General features: G+C 43.8%; 1 protein-coding gene across 4 annotated transcripts in view; it reads right to left on the bottom strand.

Moving 5' to 3' along the window:
* The window catches only part of TIMD4 (T cell immunoglobulin and mucin domain containing 4), a 48637-nt gene that overhangs the window by 18847 nt on the left and 7526 nt on the right, over nucleotides 1-22264 (bottom strand). For 3 of the 4 annotated variants that reach the window (XM_060198049.1, XM_016190619.2, XM_016190618.2), the window contains exons 2-5: nucleotides 19479-19817; nucleotides 12154-12414; nucleotides 9975-10058; nucleotides 8118-8201 (exon numbers count right to left, since the gene is read on the bottom strand). In XM_060198049.1, the coding sequence (XP_060054032.1) occupies nucleotides 8118-8201; nucleotides 9975-10058; nucleotides 12154-12414; nucleotides 19479-19817 (768 nt within the window). The remainder of the gene's footprint in view (nucleotides 1-8117; nucleotides 8202-9974; nucleotides 10059-12153; nucleotides 12415-19478; nucleotides 19818-22264) is intronic. The other variant, XM_060198048.1, reaches the window with a different exon arrangement.

Below are 22264 nucleotides of genomic sequence, written 5' to 3' on the forward strand. Positions count from 1 at the left end.
GGGAGGGGCCATGGGCCTCTTGGGTCATGAGGGTCATGACCCTTAAGGGTCACCACAACCTTAAAGAATGCAGAGTACTTATTGCAAGGGAGTTAGCATAATGGCTATGCAAAAGACTTTATTGCCTGAGGATCCAAAGTACTAGCACTACCTGAAGCCAGAGCTGAGCAGTACTTACACTGATTTAGGGACATCTCCAGAAAGTGTTTTTGTTTATTTGTTTAAATCAGATAAACCTACCTTAAAGTTACGACAAATATTAAAAGACACAGACCTTTGTCATAGATCCTCACCTGAATGAGAACTGCTTGCTCTCTCTTTGGAACCCCCCACCCCCACCCCCAGGCTTATAACTTATTTGTCAATACAGGATATAAATCTCCAGGTTGTTCCTATTACTTCAGAATTAACAACCATGAATTCACAAGAGCACAAGATTCTCCCAGAGAAGTTGGTGAAACCCAAGTTCCTTTCTCCTTGCACAGCCTCCAGGAGGCTGGCTGCAAAGCCAGTCACAGTCAGGCCTGGGGTTCATGGCTTGGGTGGCTTCTGATTTCAAGGTCGAGGCTCCTATCTCCTCCCAGGGATGTTGGCAAGATATCTGACCACTCTCCAGCCTTTGTTTACTCAGCCCACACCTCTCTCCTCTCTCAATTCCATTTCCAAACTGTCAAGTCTCCCCTCTCTGGATGTCCCAGGGCATGTTCTCAAATGTCCATCTTCAAATAAAGCTCACTGTGAAATTATTTGTGATGTCCAAGCTTCTCTACCCTGTAACAATGTGATTGTTGAAGAATGGGGCCCAGAGAAAGCTCACAGAGTAGGAAGGACACCGTGCATTGCCCAGGTTCAAGCCCTAGCACCACATGGGTACTGTTATGGAACTGGGGGTTGTTAGGTGCTATGGTCTCTCTGTGTGTCCTTTCTACCAATCTGAAGAAGAAGAAAAAGGTCCAGACTGGTGAAATCATCCACACTGGAGACCATGACTCTGCAAATGAAAATAAAACAAAAACCAGAGATCAGAGCCAGCCAGTGGTACACCTGGCTGAGCACACACATTACAATGCATTACAGTGCCCATGGGCCAGGGTTCAAATCCCCTATCCCCACGGGAGGGGGGGATCTTCAGAAGATGTGAAATGGTGCTGCTGTTGTGTGTCTCTCTCTTTCCCTCCTTCTCTCTCAACTTCTCTCTGTCTCTATCAAAAATAAATAAATTAAATATATTTTTTAAAAAATAGAGACCATCAGAGGGCTCTGAATTCCAACTCTATCAGGACCTAGAGAGAGAAGAGGAGAAAGGGAGGGACATTTGGATGTAGTAATAGGTATATGTGTGACTTTAACAAAAGAGAAAATGGAACCATGGGAAAAAATGGGCAAATCTCTACAAATATAAACAGATGGTTGTTCTTTCTGTTGTAGAAATAATAGTTAACCCATATCTGCAACCTTAGGTAACTACTGTAGCTTCCAATGGAGGCATTAGGGATTCAGAACTCTGGTGATGGGAATGGTGTGGAATGTGTTATTTGTAAATTTGTAAATAAATTTTAAATCACTAATAAAATTTTTATTAATAATTTTTTACTAATATTTTTTTAATTTAAATGTCCTGGAACCGTCTTCCTCTTTGCCTGCCTGTGTAATCATTTTGGCATCTCTGAGCTCCATTCTGGAAAGCTGAGGGAGGAGGTGAGCATTGCCAGGCTGGATGGGACTTGCTCAGATGGAGTCTGCAGACCTAAGGCAGGAGGGCTCTGAAGTAGGAGAGATGTGTTTGGAGTCATCCTACTGAATAAACAACAGGGATCTGCTAGCCCAAGTGAAGCAAACTCTTGGCAACAGCCATTTCAGGTCTCTCAGGCCAAGACTAAATTCTAGAAGTCATCCCAAAAGACTATGAAAACCCTTCCTTCAGAAGCTCAGATTTCTTCCACCAGTGAGCAGAGTTTTTTTTTTTTTGCTTAGTTATTAATGAGAGAAACAGAGCAACCAGAGTACTACTCAGCTCTGGCTTATGATGCTGTCAGGGTTTTAAAAGCTTTCACTGGAGATTGTCATTTTTGTCATTCACTGCTACTGTCATGGTGGTCATCAACAGTTATCAAAAGAAAATTATAAAACCAAAAGTGTCTTCTAAGGGACTTCTAAGGGACCAAAGCCTTAGGTGCTGTGGGAAGTAGTCTCTGTCTCCTGGCTGGATACACTGTGATGACACTGTGGGGAGAACTGCAGCAGAGAAGGAGAAAGGATAGAAAATGGGGCTCTCGGGAGTTGAGCCGTAGCACTGTGGGTTAAGCACACATGGCGCAAAGTGCAAGGACCGGCTAAGGATCCTGGTTTGAGCCCCCAGCTCCCCACCTGCAGGGGAGTCGCTCCACAGGTGGTGAAGCAGGTCTGCAGGTGTCTTTCTCTCCCCTTCTCTGTCTTTCCCTCCTCTCTCCATTTTTCTCTGTCCTATCTAACAATGATGACATCAATAACAACAATAATGACTACAACAACAGGGGCAACAAAAGGGAAAATAAATAAATAAATAAAATTTTTTTAAAAATGGGGCTCTCCACAGCTTTGTCCCACTAGGGAAAGAGTATGGCTGGGAGTATGGATCAACCTGTCCATGCCCATGTTCAGCAGGGAAGCAATTACAGAAGCCAGACCTTCCACCTTCTGCACCCCATGGTGACCCTGGATCCATGCTCCCACTGGGTTACAGAATAGGAAAGCTATCAGGGGAGGGGATGGGATACGGAACTTTGGTGGTGAGAATTGTACCCCTCTTATCCTATGGTCTTGTCAGTGTTTCCATTTTATAAATAAATAATTTTTTTAAAAAAATAAATCATTTTGGAAGCTGTCAAGTCAGCAAAAAGGAACCTGAGGCTTAAATAACAGAACAGTTAATTCCAGTTCACCTATATTTATTTAGGACATGACATTTTCACAGGGTTCTGTTTGGCCTGGCTTTGGAGTCCCTGCTAAATACAGGCTGGGTCTTTGGGAGAGCAGTTTGGGGGCATTTCACACATTCCTGCAGTCAAGGACAAAATGAAATTAATCCTGGAAATGACTTGAGTTCCCAGGTGCTTGGAGGGAAAAGAGTTCATATTCTCTAGCTAGAGTTGACCAAACTATGAGAACTTTGTTGTTATTATTATTTTTTGTTGGGCTTGAGTTATGGTTCCTACATATTTGGACTTTGCAGAATCTTTAAAGAAGACAGTAAACATCCCAGACTTTTCCCTGGGAAAAAATGCATGTGCGCGCATGTGCGCGCACAAATTACATATGTCATTTCAGAGGGGTGATACCTGCATACCACCAGTTCATCCACAGACAACCTCATCCAGGGGCCCATGGTATCTTAAATGTCCAAGACCTGGGTGAGTCCCAGCTCTTCCTCAGTCTGGCTCAGTGATTCTAGGACCAGTCATGCCAGATTTCTGAATTCCATTCAGAGTAGTCACAGAATGCAGGTGAAGACACCAGGGATCTGGCTTAACTAGGGAAGCAGCAGGCTGCAGGTCTCAGGCTCCTGGTCCATTCCTTGATGCCACATATACCAGGGTGGTGCTTCAGCTTGTCTCTCTCTCATCTCTCTCTCTCTCTCTCTCAATCTCTCTCTCTCTCTCTCTCCATATCTCTCTCTCTCCATCTCTCTCTCTCTCTCTCCATCTCTCTCTCTCCATCTCTCTCTCTCTCTCTCTCTCATATGTAATGAATAAAGTAGATCTTTATTATTTAAAGAAAAAATTTTGCCCTTGTTGTTGCCCTTGTTGTCATTATTGTTCTTGTTGCCATTGATGTTGTTATTCTTGGATAGGACAGAGAGAAATGGAGAGAGGAGGGGAAGAAAGAGAAGGGGAGACAAAGATAGACACCTGCAGACCTGCTTCACTGCTTGTGAAATGACACCCCTGCAGGTGGGGAGCCGGGGGCTCAAACCAAGATCCTTATGCCAATCTTTGCACTTGGTGCCATGTGTGCTAAACCCGCTGTGCTACCGCCTGACCCCCATAAAGTAGATCTTTAAGAAAGAAAGCAGGGGAGGAAAGGTAATGCTAATTTTAGGGAATATTTTTGGATGGGCTTCTCTTTAAGAATTTAAGGTATCCCACAACCACAAAAGCCTTGTTCCCCAAAACATATATGAAAGGATGAGGGGGTGGGGAGATTTCAGCAGCAAAGAAAGTCCCACAAAGGCAGGCATGCCAGTGTTTGGGCTTGTGGTGAAAACACCTTCAGGTGAAGGAAGAATAGACCAATTCTGTCAGAGCTCTAGATGGGAGATGAGGGGGAGGAGCTGCTTCACCTGGTGTTAGAACTGCACCAGAAGGGGCCAGGTGGTGGCACACCTGGTTAAGCACTGATATAATAATGTGCAAGGACTGAGGTTCAAGCTCCTGGTGCCCACCTGCAGGAGGAAAGCTTTGCAAGGTAAAAGTCTCTCTATCTCCCCTTCTCAATTTCTGGCTGTCTCTATCCAACAAATAATAAATAAATAGTAAAATAAAAAGATAATAAAAGTTTAATAATAAAATAAAAAGATAATAAAAGTTTTTTTTAAGAAATTTAAAAATTCTTCAAGAAAAGAAAATAAAGTTGTACTAGCTTTTATGATAAAATTGAAAGAAAGAAAGAAAGGAAGGAAGGAAGAAAGAAATGCACTGCACTGGAAAGGAACAGATAAGAGGCAGCATAAGCACTCATTTGGATAGAGCACTGTTTTGCCATATGCATGACCTAGGTTCAATCCCAATATCCACTTCACTAAAGGAAACTTTGGTGCTGGGGTCTTTCTTTCTCTCTGCCTTGATCTAAAGCAGAAAGAAAAAAGGAATGGAAAGGGGAGGGAAGGAAAGGAAAGGAAAAAGAAGGGAAGGAAAAGGAAGGGAGGAAAGAGAAGGGAAAGAAGGGAAGGGAAGGGAAGGAAGAGGATGGTATGAGAAAAGAAAAGGATCTTTTGCTTCAAACTGAAAGAGGACGCAAAACAAAATATCTAAGAGCAGAGAATCTTAGCCTGGCAGCAGAAAGCTGTGTGGCTTTTGGACTAGAGGTATGAACATGTGCAAATGTGGGGCTGAATGAGGGTGTCTGTTGGAAGAGTCTGGTACTGTACCAGCACTTGATAAACACTCAGCAAGCCCAGGTTCCTCCTCCATGAGTGGATATTACAAGAAACTTATCTTCTTCTAACAGGTTCCTCTTCAGCAAGGCAATCTGTGGATATTTATGCAAGTGTTCTCTCTTTCCTGGGATGTCTCCAGGAGGAATGAAATGAAAATGATCAGAAATATTAAGGAAGAGAGCAAGCAGCAGATGGCCCCTTTCTTCTCCCCTTGCAATTCAACACCAAAAGAGTCCAAGACGTCAATAAAATACATGACACTCGGGAGTCAGGCGGTAGCGCAGCAGGTTAAGCGCAAGTGGCGCAAAGTGAAAGGACCGGCATAAGGATCCCAGTTCGAGCCCCCGGCTCCCCACCTGCAGGGGAGTCCCTTCACAGGCGGTGAAGCAGGTCTGCAGGTGTCTCTGTTTCTCTCCCCATCTCTGTCTTCCCTTCCTCTCTCCATTTCTCTCTGTCCTATCCAACAATAACTACAAGGGCAACAAAAGGGAATAAATAAATACTTAAAAAAAACTTTATTGGAAGTCGGGCTGTAGCGCAGCGGGTTAAGCGCATGTGGCGCAAAGCACAAGGACCCGCACAAGGATCCCGGTTCGAACCCAGGCTCCCCACCTGCAGGGGAGTCGCTTCACAGGCGGTGAAGCAGGTCTGCAGGTGACTATCTTTCTCTCCTCCTCTCTGTCTTCCCCTCCTCTCTCCATTTCTCTCTGTCCTATCCAACAACGACAACAACAATAATAACTACAACAATAAAACAACAAGGGCAACAAAAGGGAATAAATAAATAAAATAAATATTAAAAAAAATACATGACACTCTTGACCACTCTCCATCACCCTCTAGCTGCTATCTTCTGGCAGAAAACAGGTGAAATTTCCCACCTGCCCTTACCCCATCCTATAGACAAGGAAGGCTGGATCTTTGGCACTTGCTTTTCCTGGCATGATCACCAGTGGCCTGGCATTGCCGTCTCCTCCTACTTAAACCAGCACATGCCAAGGCTTTTCAACAGAAGACTAACCCAGCCTTTCATTCTGAATGATCTGTTTCCTTCCAAACCTCTGAATGATCTGTTTCCTTCCAAACGTCTCCCCCTTCCACTCTTTCTTTTCTGTCCCCTCTGCCCCTGTCTTTGGGGCCTTTGTGAATGATGTCACATTGTTCCTTCACAGAACTGAAGGGTATCTGTGCCGGGTGTACAGAGAGACAACTGAACACTCTGTTCATGAGGACAATGAAAGACTAGGATGATATTCTCATGCCAGAAATGGAAGGAAACAATAAGCAAAGGGTGATCTTAAGTATGGGGGGTATGCAAGCAGGAGGGATTAAATGCTTTCTTCTGTGAGAGGCAAAATACCCTGCCATGGCCTTTCCAGAAGACAACTTTATAAGAGCTTTTAAAATGTAAAAAGGCAATATTTCTTTAAGCCTGGCATTTCTCCTTGGTAATTTCTCCTACTGGACACTTTCCAAAGACTTGCTGTAGCTGGCCAAATAACTCTCTTGCCTAGTGCACTGCTTTGCAATGTGTGCAAGCATTGCAACTATAGTCTCTCTTTCACACTCTCTCCTTGCTTTTCTGTATCTTTAAAAAAGAAAGCTTGATGGGGTGGGGTGGGGGGTAGATAGCATAATGGTTATGCAAAGAGACTCATGCCTGAGGCTCCAAAGTCCCAGGTTCAATCTCCTGCACCACCATACGCCAGAGCTGAGCAGTGCTCTGGTAAAAAATAAATAAAAGAAAGAAAGAAAGAAAGAAAGAAAGAAAGAAAGAAAGAAAGGAAGAAAGAGAGAAAGAAGGCTTGATGAAGGAGGCACTCGAAGATGTTCACTGTGGCACCATCTGTAACAGTAAAACATTGCAACAACCTGCATGTCTCTCCCTGGGTAACAGATGTTTCATTATACTCCATCCACCCATAAATGTCCCTGATATCAAGCATTAGACAGACATTTCATATCATGCTGCAAGTGCCCCTAAACTCATGAAAAAGGCGGCCCCATACATAATGTTAGATGAACACAATAACAACTAAAAGATGCACAAGGTTTCACAAGGTATGACATTCAGAATGACCTACATACACACCTGTTGATTCCTAGACCTATAAGATTAAACAAAACTATGTGTTTGGGTATTGATAAATATACAGAGGCCCTAGAAAAAGGTCTAGAATGATCATTTTAATTAACAGCTGAGATTTATCTCTGAGAAAGGACTGGGACTAAAATTGGGAAGTCACAGAAAAGTTTACTTCTAACATATATGTTTATGTGTGTGTATTAGAATATATATATTCCATGAATATATATGTGTGTGTATCTTTACAAATATATATATATATATATACATTAAATTTATAGTTGTAAAATTTTAAATAAGTTAGAAGGAGGGGTCAGGTGGTGGTGTACTCTGTAGAGCACACATACACATAAGGACCCAGGTTCAAGCCCCTGGTCCTCCCCCAAGGAGGGAAGCTTCATAAATAGTGAACATGTGTTACAGGTGTGTGTCTCTCTCCTTCTCTATGCCCCCTTCTTTTTCAATCGCTCTGTCTCTATCAAAAAGAAAGAAGTGGTGGATTTGTTATGCAGGTACCAAGCCCCAGAGATAATCCCAGTTGCAAACTAAACTAAACTAAAATATGCTAGGGGGAACCACAGAACACAAAATTAAGGATTTGAATGAAATAGAATCATAATGTTTTAAGGAAACCCAGAGGGTTTTCCTGTGAGCTGCTCTAGCTTCAAGTCTGGGCTAGGTGAGGGAGAGGATCCCCTGAAATGAGTCCAGATAGGAGGCAGAGGAGGAGAAGGCCAGCACTGAGCTTTGGGCTAGTTCCACTTTCACCAGGCCTGCAAGAGGATGGAGCCTGTGACCACAGAGGAACCAAAAGAGCTGAATCCCCAGGCCAGCAGGCAGATGACAGGCCCATCCACAGCAGAGGAAACCACCACCCTAGGGACCCAGCCTCCTCACCTTGCCACTGAGGGAGAGTCACCGGGCTGCTCGTTTCCCATACCCCTGCGGTAGATGTGGGTTGGAGAGCCCAAGCTTTGGACCCTGGGGAGACATCAAGAGAGGAAGAAATAAATCAGACTTAGGGGACTGTCTGCCTTCCAATTTGGGGCACTCTCACCAAATCTGCTGTCAGAAAAAAAAAAAAAAAAAAAAGGAAGAGTTAGTGCTCAGTAAGCATTTGGTGCTTGTCAGGTGTTGATCTGAGGGACTCCTGTATTATCCCACAGGCTAGGTACTGCTGTCATCCTCATTTTACTGCTGAGCAAATGAGGGTCCAGAGAGGTTAAATAATTTTCCCAATGTCACACAGCAGGCAAGTGTCAGAGCTGGCACCCAGGCAGAGACACCAGACGCCATGTCAAGCTTCTGCCTCTGGGTGTTGGACTGTCATGAGCACTGGCTTACTTACCCCAGGGGCCTATCTTCCTCTGTTCACTGAGCCCCACAAAGCAACAGCTCCAATATGAATGCTCACTGAGCCCTGCAGAACCCCCACCTACCAGGCCTGTACAGTCAGTCACAAGATGGAAAAATTCTCTAACCAGCCTGGGGAATCAATGGAGGCCAGAGACACCCCCCAACATGAATCAGAACTGCGAGACAAGCTCATCCAGGGGTCCTATGGGGGAGCCTGGTAGTAAGCCACCCACTTGAGCACAAATTGCCAAGTGCAAGGATCCAGGTTCAATCCCTGTGTCCCTATGTGCATGGGGTAGGAGGGGGAAGCTTCAGGAGTAGTGAAGCAGTACTGCAGGTCTTTCTCTTTCTCTCCTCTCCTCTCCTCTCCTCTCCTCTCCTCTCCTCTCTTCTCTTCTCTTCTTTTCTCTTCTCTTCCCTTCTTTCTCTTTCTCTTCCCTCTAAATTTCCCTCTGTCCTAATAGTAATTTTAAAAAAGAAAAAATGGCTGCCAGGAGGGGAAGATTTGCCATGTAAGCACTGATAGCAATATCCCTGGTGGCAAAAAGGAAGAAAGAGAGAGTCAGGCGGTAGCACAGTGGGTTAAGCGCAGGTGGTGCAAAGCACAAGGACCGGTGAAGGGATCCCGGTTTGAGCCCCAGCTCCCCACCTGCAGGGGAGTCGCTTCACAGGTGGTAAAGCAGGTCTGCAGGTGTCTATCTTTCTCTCCCCCTCTCCGTCTTCCCCTCCTCTCTCCATTTCTCTCTGTCTTATCCAATAATGACATCAATAATAACTACAAGAAAAAACAGCAAGATCAGCAAAAGGGAATAAATATTAAAAAATAAATCTTTAAAAAAAGGGAAGAAAAATGAATCAAAGGGAGGGAGGGAGGAAGGAAGGAAGGAAAGAAGGAAGGAAGAAAGAGAAAAGGAAAAAGAAAAGAGAAAAAACAATAAAACCTATCAGATCTTATTTTAGAGTCATCTGTCTCTAGTCTGGAACCCTAAAGCAGCCTCCATAGATGGAAAGACAGGAGAATGAAAGAACTCTCCCCTACAGTAAAAGCTGATGAGTTGGGTGAATGCACCTGCCCCAACTCCACCCCCACCCCATACCCCAGATGCTTCAACAGAGAAGACAGGGCTTGGAATTAGGCCAAGGCACTTCACAACCATTAGGAAAATATTCTTGAGATGAGAGACCCTGAATGACCAGGCAGGAACCAGGGACTCTCTTCTTTGCCCATCCCTCCAAAAAATAAGAACCTCCTCACCTCAACTCTCCTTCCCTCCACCATCCTCCCTTAGAGAATAAAGGGATCCCAAAGACTTCCCTTTTCACAGCTAATTCAGCACTGGGTGATAGATGCTCCTGGGGTCAAAGGAAGAGAGAGAGAGAGACAGCTTGGGTACGTACCTGGGGACATAGGTGGGGTCAGGGCCCCAGAAGCCCCCTCCTCTCTGTTTCTCTGGGAGCTGCTGAGAGGAGAAGTCTCTGGTCCTGGGAGAGAAAGGCAGCATGATGAAAAGTGACTGGAGGGGGGCTGGAGGGTAGTGTAGTGGGTTAAGCGCACATGATGCCAAGAGCAAGGACCAGTGTAAGGATCCTGGTTCAAGCCCCCAGCTCCCCACCTGCAGGGGGGGTCACTTCACAAGCGGTGAAGCAGGTCTGTAGGTGTCTAACTTTCTTTCCCCACTCTCTGTCTTCCCCTCCTTTCTCCATTTGCCTTTGTCCAATCCGGCAACAAAGACATCAGTAACAACAACAATAATAACTACAACAATGATAAAAACAATAAGGGCAAAAAAAGGGAAAAAACAGTCTCCAGGAGCAGTGGATTCCTAGTGCAGGCACTGAATCCCAGCAATAATCTTGGAGAAAAAAAAAAGTGACTGGAAATAAAACAGAACCCTTAAGGGCTGAGGCCTAGGGCTATGTCTAGAGGTATGTCTAGGATTTTCTATGTAGCTTGGATTTTCTTCAAGGATGGTAAGCATTACCAAAATTAAGGGGGGGGGGATGCAAAAAGCTAAAGAGCTGGACAAGATAGTATACTAGATTTTCATGGGAGGTCCCAAATTTAATCTTCAGCAGCACCAGAGTTGAGCATTACTCTGGTCTCTCTTCTCTCTCTCTCTCTTTCTCTCTCTCTCTCTCTCAGATAAATTTTTTTTTAAAAAGCTGTGTCACTGACAAAATAGCTCCCATGGTTTTTCTGCTTTCTTTATTATGTGCATAACCCAAGTTCAAGCTCAGTCCCTATTGCACTAGAGGAAGCTTTGGTGCTATAGTCTTTACCTCCACCCCTTGAAAAATTTGTGCTGGATTGGTAAAGCCCCAGATATGAAAAACAAAACTACAACTGTTAGAGTTGAAGATGATTATTTTTAAAAGCCAAAGGAATTTTTAAAAAATCATGTAAGAATTAATTGGTTGAGGGTCATGGATTTTAAATAACCATGAAGAATATAATCAAATTAGCCTGTCCAGTTTTATAAAGCTATTTAAATTATTCAGGTCTTCCTGAAGTAGCTGAATTGCCTAAGGAAACCTCCAAACTTTATCAGGGGTAGATTCCAATATTCTCCAATTTGAATCAGGCTGAGGCATGGTAAGAGTTTTCATAAGAAGTAATGGAACAAATACCCAGTGACAAGGCCACGGAGTAAGCTCCAGAATGATTTGAGAGAAAGGAGGGAATTAAAAAAGAAACAGTGGGGCCAGGTGGTGGCTCAGTGGGTACAATGCACATGTTACCATGTGAGAGGTTACCATGTTACCAGCTTCAAGCTCTGGTCTCTGCTGAAGACCATAGCTTCATGAGCAGCAAAGCAGTGTTTTCAGGTGTCTCTCCTCTCTATTTCCCCCTTTACTACCTTCTATCAAAGAAAGAGAAAGAGAGAGAGAGAGAGAGAGAGAGAGAGAGAGAGAGAGAGAGAAAGGGCAACCTAAGAGGTGTCCCAGTAGATAAAACATTGGATTCTCACGCAAAAGGTCCTGAGTTCGATCCCCAGAATCGCATGTGCCAGAGTGATGCTCTACTTCTCTCTCTCTCTGCCTCTCTCTCTCATGAATTAATAAATAAAGCTATAAAAGGGAGTGGGGTGGGGAGAAAAAGATATAGCTACCAGGATCAGTGGAGTCATGCAAGCATCCAGAACCAGAGATAACCCTGGTGGAAAAAAAAAGCAAGAAAGAAAGAGAAAAGAAATACTAGTGGAAGCAGGTTACCATCAGGGAGCTGTGTTAAGTTTCCCAGAGGCCTTTCCTCAGCCTGTCTCCACTGTCCAGGCAGCCTGAACTCTGGCAGGATGCTGACCTGACCGGAGGTAACCTTTCCTGTTTCCTCAACAGCATCCCCAGGACTCATGGGTGGTCAACCACTAAACTAGAAGTGCTGACTTTTCAAAGAACACAAAGGGGAAAACGAAAACTCACAGCAGATGAAGGGAAATAGTGTGTCACCCAAGGACAAGAGTCTAGTGAGACCACACACACACACGCACACACACACACACGGAACCTGGACAGCTCTATCCTGCAGGACAGTCCAGCCACAGGAGCCCAGGGGAAGGGAGGCCACTAGCCCACATACCTGCAGTGGTCGCGCCTTCGTCAGTGGACTCCTCACTAATCAAGACTGTGGTCACCTCAGGATGGCAGGTTGGCATTGGGGGATATGTGGTGACTGTTTTGAAGCTAGTTGTGGTTGCCTGCAACAGGGTTCTGGTTGTGAGGTCCAAGGTGGTCACCTCAGTGGTTGAGAGCATAGCCGAGGTTATCGTTGGAGTTGTCCTGGCCGTGGTAGTGGTGGTGGTAGTGATGGGGAGGCCGGATGTTGGAGGGACTGTTGGGTCTGAAACCAGCAGCAGACACAGATGGAAGCAAGTGGGGATGGAGAGAAAAGGAAACAGAACTGTGTATCAGAAACCCTCTCAGTGTTCCACCGCTCCCAGGCCCCCCAGGCTACCACCTGTGGAAGCTGAGCTTCTGGCTGTTCAAATCTGGTGTCCACATAGTGGCTATGGGAGGCTTTGGAAACAACAAATCTAGTCTGGGAAGACTGCATAATGGTTACACAAAAGGCTTTCCCTGAGGCTCTGATGTCCCAGGTTCAATCCCCAGTATCACCATCAACCAAAGCTGAGCAGCACTCTGGTCTCTGTCACTCATTCTCTGTATTTATCTTTCATTAAAATACATAAATAAATGTTGAAAAATAAAATTGACAAATCTATCAGGTTCAATCCCAAGCACCACCATCAGCCATATAGCTATTTTGGTGATAATATTAATACTAAGAGTGATGATAACAACAATAATATGACAAATAACCACTTAAAACTTTGTACTATGGGGTCACAGAACTCACTGGGGAAGGCATGTCCCTTGCCGTGCCCACGACTCAGTTTTGAAACCTGGTATCAGAGTCACAGAACAGGGGGACACTCCACTGCTTTAGTGTCTCTCCCTCCTTCCTTTCTGTCTCTCTTTTCTCAACTTTAAAATCTTTATTTATTTATTTTTGTATATATGTATGTATGTATGTATTTTGGACAGATACAGAGAGAAATTGAAATGGAAAGGAGATCTAGAGAGGGAGAGAGACCTGCAGACCTACTTCACCCCTTGTGAAGCTTCTCCTCCTGTAGGTGGGAACCAGGGGGCTTGAACCAAAGTCCTTGGGCTCTGTAATAAGTATGTTCATCTTGGTATGCCACCACCCAGCCCCTCCTCTCTGTCTCTCTATGAGAATGGAACAAATGGTCCTATAAGTGATGAAACCACATGTTCATGAAGCCTTGCCTCTGGAACAAAACCAAACAAAATTAAAAATCCCTTTGTATTAGGTCCTTCTGGCCATTAACAAACAGAATCCAGAAGGCCAGGTGAATAGCTCACTACAGTATGTGTATTGCTTGCTATGCATACAGCTCATGTTCAAGCCCCATCACCACATAAGAGGGTCCTGGAGCCCTGCTTCCCCAGAGCCCTGCCCAATTAGGGAAAGAAGGAGAGACAGGCTAGGAGTGTGGATTGACCTGTCAATGCCCAGGTTCAGCGGGGAAGCAATTACAGAAGCCAGACCTTCCTCCTTCTGCACCCTATAATGACTCAGGGTCCATACTCCCAGAGGGTTAAAGAATAGGAAAGTTATCAGGGGAGGGGATGGGATATAGAGTTCTGGTGGTGGGAATTGTACCCCTCTTATCCTATGATCTTGTCAGTGTTTCCTTTTTATAAATAAAAATTTAAAAAAAAAGTTTCACAGTATCTAGGAAAGCTGTAGTGCTGTGGTTAGTCTTTCTCTCTCTCTCTGTCTCTCTCTCTCTCTCTCTCTCTCTCTCTCTCTCTTTCTCTCTCTCCTTCCTTCCATACCTTCTTCCCTCTGCAATGAAAAATCTGATTTGTGTGAGGTCCTGATTCCACAAAAGGAAATACAAAAAGGAGAAAGAGCCTAATCCCAAATCTTGGTCCACAGCACTCCACCCCAGCCCCCGTGTTTCTCTCCAGCCTTCTATCTGCACTTCACTCATTCTTCCCAGCCATCAGCCTCCTGTGAGTTCTATAAACATATCCTAGGACCTTCTGACTGGAAGAGCCTGTGCCTATTGACAGACTGCTAGTCTTTCTCTATTAGGAGGACTTTTTTTTGTATATAAAGGAAACACTGACAAAACCATAGGATAAGAGGGGTACAACTCCACACAATTCCCACCACCAGCTGTCCGTATCCCCTCCCCTTCCGATAGCTTTCCTATTCTTTATCCCTCTGGGAGTATGGACCCAAGGTCATTGTGGGATGCAGAAGGTGGAAGGTCTGGCTTCTGTAATTGCTTCCCTGCTGAACATGGGCACTGATAGGTCGATCCATACTCCCAGCCTGCCTAGGAGGACTTCTTAACAGGACACTCAGCAAGGAGGCTGAGTGTTACATCTTCTACACTTTCATCGCATTTTATAAATACACACTGACTTGCTGATTCTAGTTTAATGTCCAATTTTCATGGGATTGTAGGTTGCATCGGGTGGGAGGGCACCTTGGGTATTAGTTTTCTTCTCTATCATAAACCTAATACCTACCACAATGCTAATACATAGTAGGTGTTTCAAAAGCATTGAATGAGAGCTGCCAGGGAAATAGCACAATGGTGATAAAATACTCTCATGCCTTAGACTCTGAGGTCCTAGATTCAATCCCTAGCACCACCACAGACCAAAGATGAACAGTTTAAAAATGTTTTTTAAATTTTTTTTAAAAAAACATTTTTATGAATGAGTAAATGAATAATTACATCCAAAGTGAGTCTTGGGGCTGGGAAATTACACAACTGTAGTGTATAGGACTTGCAAGCAAGACATCCCAGGTTCTATCCCTAGCACCACAGATTGCCAGACCTGAGTGGTGCTCTAGTTAAAAAAACAAAATTTGGAGTAGGGCACTAAAGTAAAAACCCTGGGGTGAGGGTGAGGGTGGATGTTTAGCTTCACCGGGCAGGGGAGAGGGGGATGGGATGGGACATAGTCTTTTGGTGGTGAGAATGGTGTTTATGTACACTCCTATTAATTTGTAGTCATATAAATAAATATTTAATTAATATGAGAGGGGAAAATTGATTGTATGTCTCAAACTTTTTAAAGCACAAACTGAATCTTTTTAATACATAGGCTGAGTCTTTGATATGTTGACTCTCTTAAAAGCTTAGACCAGGAAGAACAGAAGCAACTTGTGGAACAGCTATATACAAATAATGTCAAAGGACATAAATTACGGTGATGTTGTATATGATACAGCAAATCTTAACAAAGGGATATTTCAAAGTTAACCCAGTTGCCAAATAATGTGATTATAGCAATAATTATCTCTTGTCTTCTTAAACCCTAAGATAGCAGGAACCTCCCATTTCCTTTATAGAGTCTAAATTTCCCCCAGTCCTGGAACTTCTAGGGTGGGGCTCAATATCCTGCATGCTTCTCTCAATTAATACCAAATGATATTGCATCTGCCGATCCCAACCTAATCAACGCAGTGAGTACCACATCAGCATACTTCACTTCAGACTGTGTCCAGAGACGTCGGGCATGGAAAGTCAACCCTTCAGCTTCATTACTTGGGTGAGACCTTTCCTTTCACAGTATTCTCTAATTCCATTCCAGGAGGTTCACTTCCTAACAAAGTCCCAAAACCTAGATATAGACCAGGTCCCATAAGATAGAGCATATGTTCACATGTATCTATAAATTAGGGCAAAATATATACCTGAAAGAAAAAATACACAATATTCTGTAGTGAGTCAGTAGAAAGTTCATAATGAAATAGTGTCTACATAGACATAGATACCCTCGTCACCTGCTTCCTATTACAATTCACTAACTCCAAAGCTAACCTTATCAAAGCAAGGCCTGTAAAAGCTGAATAAGGGCAAGAGTCTGGCATACTTTAATGATGACTCTTTAGTAACTATCAGGCCACTCTATCAGCTGGGGTCCTAATCAGGGAGTCCTGAGATTCCCAAACAGACAAGATGGGCCTAGACCTAGAATAAATCCCTCTCTCTATTGTTACCAGTCATTTCTATCAGGAACAACACAATAGACCCCTTTGTGGGCCCCTGTAGGATCTTGCCCTCAACTTGAATCAACAATGGTAGAGAATGTTCCATCCTCCGAAGGGAGGCTGGACAACATACTCTATGCTACACCTGAGGAAGATTGGTCGATATTGCGACAGCCTGGAATGTTCCTGCTCATGACCACAGAATGTGAACTCAGGTCTATAGGGATGCAGAGGTCATATAGGCTTCTAAGCTTATTATGGGCCCCAGATTACATCAAATGGATGCGGTTTACAGTAAAAAATATTTATACCCCTTTCCCATATTTGGGAGCTACTCTCTTCCCTGATCCAGCTTTCTGGTCCTTTTTCCAACCATGACATCATCTTCCCAGACAATACCTTGGATCCACCTGCATATCAGATTTCAGGCTCAGGGGAAAAAGAATAATAATAATAAAAAAAAAACTAGTATAGCCACTAGTATAGGTCCTTTGGAATATAGCTAAAATATGCCTACAAGCTACCTACAAAATGGAAGAACCCCCAACTCTTCATCCACACTATTTCAGCCCTTAGGTCCATGATTGGTCAACAATTTGTTTGGCTCTGTATGTTAACTCTCCTTTCAACCACCAGGTTCCATTATTCTGACCAGACTTCCCTGGAAAGACAACCCCACAAATGTGTCCTAGAGCTCCTCTTCCCCAGAGCCTTTCCCCACTAGGGAAAGAGAGAGGCAGGCTGGGAGTATGGATCAAACTGTCAATGCCCATGTTCATCAGGGAAGCAGTTAGAGAAGCCAGACCTTCCATCTTCTGCATCCCACAATGACCTTTGGTCCATACTCCCAGAGGGCTAAAGAATAGGAAAGCTATCAGGGGAGGTGATGGGATACAGAGTTCTGGTGGTAAGAATTGTGTGAAGTTGTACCCCTCTTATCCTATGGCTTAGTCAATGTTTACTTTTTATAATTAAGATTTTTTTTTTAAAAAGGGGGGTAACTATGTGTAAATGTGGACAGACAGTTGTAGAGATGATGGTTGGCCCATGTCTACAGCCTTAAGGGAACTGTGGTAGATTGCAGTGGGGAGACTGAAGATTCAGAACTCTGGTGGTGGGAACGGTGTGGATTCAAACCCTTGTTGACATGTAATTCTGTAATATGCAAATAAATAAATAATTAAAAACTAAATCAAACAAAAAACAAATCCAGGAACTAGAGATAGCTCACATGGTAGATGCTTTACCGTGCATGACTCTGGGAGAAGCTCTTCAGATGGTGGGACAAAACTGTGGTGTCTCTCCTCCTGCACCTCCTTTCACTTCCCTCCTCCTTTCCCTTCCCCTTCTCCTCCTCTCTTGACATTATCACATATGTCTGAGGCTCCAGAAACACCCCCCTACACTAAAGCAAGTCCAAGTACAATAATTCAGCCAAACATCCTGCCTATGCTCTAGATTTCTCCCTTACAGCATTGTACCTACAGATAACCATAAAATATTGGGCATGTGAAATGTGTTGGTGAAGGAGCCCTTGGAGTCCTGGTGCATGGTGGTGGAAAAGGACTTAAGTTGGAGGTGAGAGTGTTTCCTAGATACCTTTCACAGGGAGATGAGAAATTGTATCCACATGTCAACAACTGTACTGTAAACCATTAACTAACCCCCTATAAAGTGATCAAAGAAAAAAAAAGAGTATAGAACTTAAAGAAAGGTGGACCTTCCACAGTAAAATGAAATTAAAACAAATGAGGCCTAGGCTACATCAGAAGGTGAAAATGTCATCTCCTTCAGATATTCAAGATTGATTTGTGCTGACACCACTTACCCCCTAAGCATTTGAATTTGGGTTCATTAGTCACCATTAATCTACAGACTTTCCCCTCTCTGAAGTACGCTGAATTTCCACTAACATGGGCCAGAAAGATACTGTTAGTTTTGAGCAAACTCAGAAATAACCCCATGGAATGTTGAGGTCTACAAACATTCTAGAAGAGAGCTGAATTTCAGCAGGCTAGAAAAGAGAAGGAGATTTGGGCTGACATCACTTACCTTCAGCAAGCCACCTGCAAAATTGGAATAATGCCTCCTCTCCCAGGACTAGGGAAGTTGTCTCACTAGAAGCAGCCACCCCATCATCCTCCAGTTTCAGAATGCATTCAGTCACATGAGAGGCTTGTTAAGCAGATGGCTGCCCAGACCCTGCCTTACAAGATGCCAACATAGTACAGAAGAGACTCAAGAATCCTCTGTCCTTGGCACAGGGGGAGCTCAGAGCTCATTCTGAGAAGCCCCATTCCCAACCAGCAGGGGAGCTGATTATTTAAGTAGCAAAATCCAACCAGAGGCCACGTTCCAGGCACCTGTGGTCTTTAAGAGTTCCACCATCTTCCAGATCCTATTAAAACCAACTGCAGGCCACAGATGGAAAGAACACCTGCAAACTTCCCTGTGTTCTAATGCTTGTCCCCTTCCCCATCCGTAATGTGCAGAGCCTTGACTTGTCAGTTAAAACTGACCCATACACAAATTTTATTTGGTTCAAGAAGTACTTCCTGTTAAACTTTAGACTCTTTCCAATATGCAAAAACCCACCTAGTTCATGTAAAAACTGGGAAAGCCAGAAACAGATGCCTTCAGTTTCTGTAGCGTGGCAGTTCCCTGGATGAACTGCAGTTCCCTCTGGGGGATGGGTGGTATCACATCTGGTAAACTACATGTTACCATGTAAAAGGACACAGGTTCAAGCTCTTGGTCCCCACCTTCAGTGTGTGTGTGTTGGGGGGGAGCTTCATGAGAGGTGAAGCAGTGCAGTGGGATTTTTTTCTCCTTCTCTTCCCCTTCACTCTCAATTTCTCTCTGTCTCTATAAGAAAAGAAAAAGAAAGAGGGAAAAAGAGGAGAAAGAGAAAGAAAGGAAGAAAGAAATAGAGTGAATTTGAGAGGTAAGGAGCAAAAAGGAAAAAAAAAGGAAGAAGGTGAGAGAAAGAAGGAGAAAAAGAAAGGGAGAAGGAGAGGGAAGATAGAAGAAAGAAGATAATGTAAGGAAGGAAAGAAGGAAGGAAGAAAAAAATAACACTAGTGGAAATAAAAATATATTTTTCAAAAGGGAAAAAAGAAAGAAAAGAAACAGTTGCCTCTTTCCACTGGCCTGCTACTCCCTCCCCCCCACCCCATCATCCACTTTCCTCCCAGTGGCCATCTTGGCCCTCAGGGACCTATCTCCACAGCAGAACCCTCTACTGGGACAACATGTCAGAGAAAACCTACCCAGCTACTGCTGCACAGTACCCAATCCACCTCCCCCCACCATGTAGTCTCCACAGTCTTGAACCCCTGCTATCTGTCCTTTGGGTGACCCACCTCTTATCACCTTCAGGTGGATGTTGTTCTTCACATCATTGAACCAGCCAGGCACCTCAATGCGGCAGCAGTACACGCCACTGTCACCTTCCTCCGAGCTGGAGATGGTCAGGGTCAAGTTGCCTTCCTGGATATTCTCCCGCAGGCTGTATCTGTCTGACTTCCTAGAGAGTGTCTTCATGCCATCAGTGAGGACCAGCTGGTCATTGCACTTGGAGTTGGGACATGGGCCTCTGCCCCAGCACATGCTGTTTCTCTGGGACCAACCCAAATACTCACAGGGCAGTATAGCTTCCTGGCCCAGGATGGCGTTCACCACATACTGAGATGCAACAGGAGCTACAAGGAAGAAGAGACAATGAGTGCCACCCTCAGCCTTTGGAATGAACCACAGTGACTATGCAGGCAGCAGAAGTTTCCAGAGGCGCAGAGTTCCAGGCACTGTGATATTTAGTCTGAATGTTGATGTGCCCTTCTGCACTGTAAACTCCTAACTCAGCAAACCAACTTACTCTCCACTTAGAAGTCCTGAGCCTGGGGGACAAGACATAGCTCACTGGGTAGGGTGTAAGTCTGGCCATGCACATGACCCATGTTCAAGCCCTGGAATCATATGGGAGTGTCACAGCATCAAGGAAGTTCCAATGCTGCATTCTCTCAGTCTTTCTCTCTCTCTCCTTCCCTCTTGCTATGTCTTCTTGTCTCTATCTGAATGAAAATGTCAGTCCAGGCTAGGGAGATTGTATAATGGTTATGCAAAAGGCTTTCATGCCTGAGGTTCCAAAGTCCTAGTTTCAAGTCTTATCACCATAAACTAAATCTGAGAAGAGCTCTGGTGGAGGAAAATGGAAGAAGAAGAGGAGGAAGAAGGAAGGAGAAGGGGAAGAAGGAAGGAAGGAGGGAGGGAGGGAAGAAGGAATGGAGAAAAGGGGAGAAAAAGAGGAAGAAAGGAATGAATAAAGGGTGGGAGAAAGAGAGGAAGAAAGGAAGGAATAAAGACATAAGACACCAGCTTCCTATACTAGAAACCAATGCCACTACCTCATAAAAACAGGTCCAGACTCATTCAGCATTCACCCACTGTGCCTTCATATACAAAGATCAGGTGCTGACAGTGTGAATGTCTTTAGCAGGGTGCCAGCCTTCTAGCCAGAAACTATAGTGAGACAGACTGCAGTTTCCTCCCTCATTCACTAAGGGAAATATTATAGAAATGAGTTGTTCAGGACCATTACTTGTTGCTAGAGAATATGGATTTCACCCATTTTGTGGCTGTTTTTGAATGCAGGAGCTGAAGAGGAGCACAGGAATTGTTGAGAATAGTAAATGTGACAATAAAAAAATACTGGGGGTCTCCTTTCCCGGGTCAACATGGGACCGCAACAAGACAAGACTAGAAGGACTTCAGGAACCCACCAAATCACCCATGAATGCAAATATGTGTGGCTCATGGACAGAAAGAAGCCTAGGAAGAGATTAAGTGGCTGGTAACAGTCTGGCAGTTTACTAGTTGAGACACCACCTCCAGTCTGTTTCACCAACAAAAAGATGGCTGAAGGCAGGAGAGGATTCCCTTAAGACTCACCAAATGCAGCTGTGAGTTTCCATTGCTACTGCTCTCAGAAACTAGAGCAGCAGGGGGGAGGCCCTGTGCTGACACCAGGGGACAGAGAACTGATGAGGAAACTCAGAGAAGATCTATACCTAGGGGGCTTAGAGGTGGGGCTTTGAGAGTCTCTTTGTATAGCCACTGGATTATTTCTACCCCACTCTGTTTATCCCTTGGTCAAGGGTCAGTGATTAAGCTAAGAAGCCTAATAATAAATATATCTACTGCAGACTAGATGTAGTATTTTTTGTATAATTGGGTTTCCTAATACTGATATTTGTCATCCCCACAGAAAGTGTATTGGTTTTTTTAAAAAGAAAGTGTATTTGAAAATAAAGTCAGATGGAAATTCAAAAAAAAAAAAATTTAAAAGCCTTTAGGCTCCCATAGCCTACAGACAAAAAAAAAAAAAAAAAAAAAAAAAGGGAGAGAGAGAGATCCAACACAGGGATTAAAATAATATTGAAACAAATGTCAATTTCCACATCTGTGAACCCTTTAAGTACCTTACTTAGACACAAGTCAATCCAGGCAAGAATAATCAGTAATTTGAAAAGAACTGAGAGAGGGACCTCATAATATACTATATAAAATGGTTAAACCAACAAGAAGAAATATTGAAGAAATGAAACAGGACAAGAGTCCAGCTAAAAGCCCCCTCCCCAAAGGTTGAAGCACAAAATAATGAAGTCAGCATCCAAATACTTGTTAAGGAAATAATAGCAGAAGTGAGTAAGGAGTTTGAAAGAATTGTCATCAGAAATGCAGAAACAACAAATAAGACTCTGGAAGACAATATCAATTGTCTCAAGGTTATTAGAGAGCTGAAAGCTGAAACAGCTGAGCTAAGAACACAACTAGCTAAAAAAGCTAAAAGATTTTCAGAACAGGGTAACAAAACAGATGAATTCCAGAAGACAGGACAGGGGAGAATAAAATAAATGAGGCTGAAGACAGAATTAACAAGATTGAGGACAAATTAGAGACAACTAAAAAAGATGTAAGAGATCTCAAAAAGAGATTAAGAGATACTAAAAACAACAACAGAGACCTATGGGATGATTTCAAAAGAAATAACATACACATTATTGGCTTACCAGAGTAAGAAAGTGTGAGAGGAGAAGAAAGCATTCTTTAGGACATAATAGCTGAGAACTTCTCTAGTGTAGACAGCATA

The sequence above is a fragment of the Erinaceus europaeus genome, chromosome 9, assembly GCF_950295315.1.
Source record: "Erinaceus europaeus chromosome 9, mEriEur2.1, whole genome shotgun sequence".
Taxonomy (NCBI): Eukaryota; Metazoa; Chordata; class Mammalia; order Eulipotyphla; family Erinaceidae; genus Erinaceus; species Erinaceus europaeus.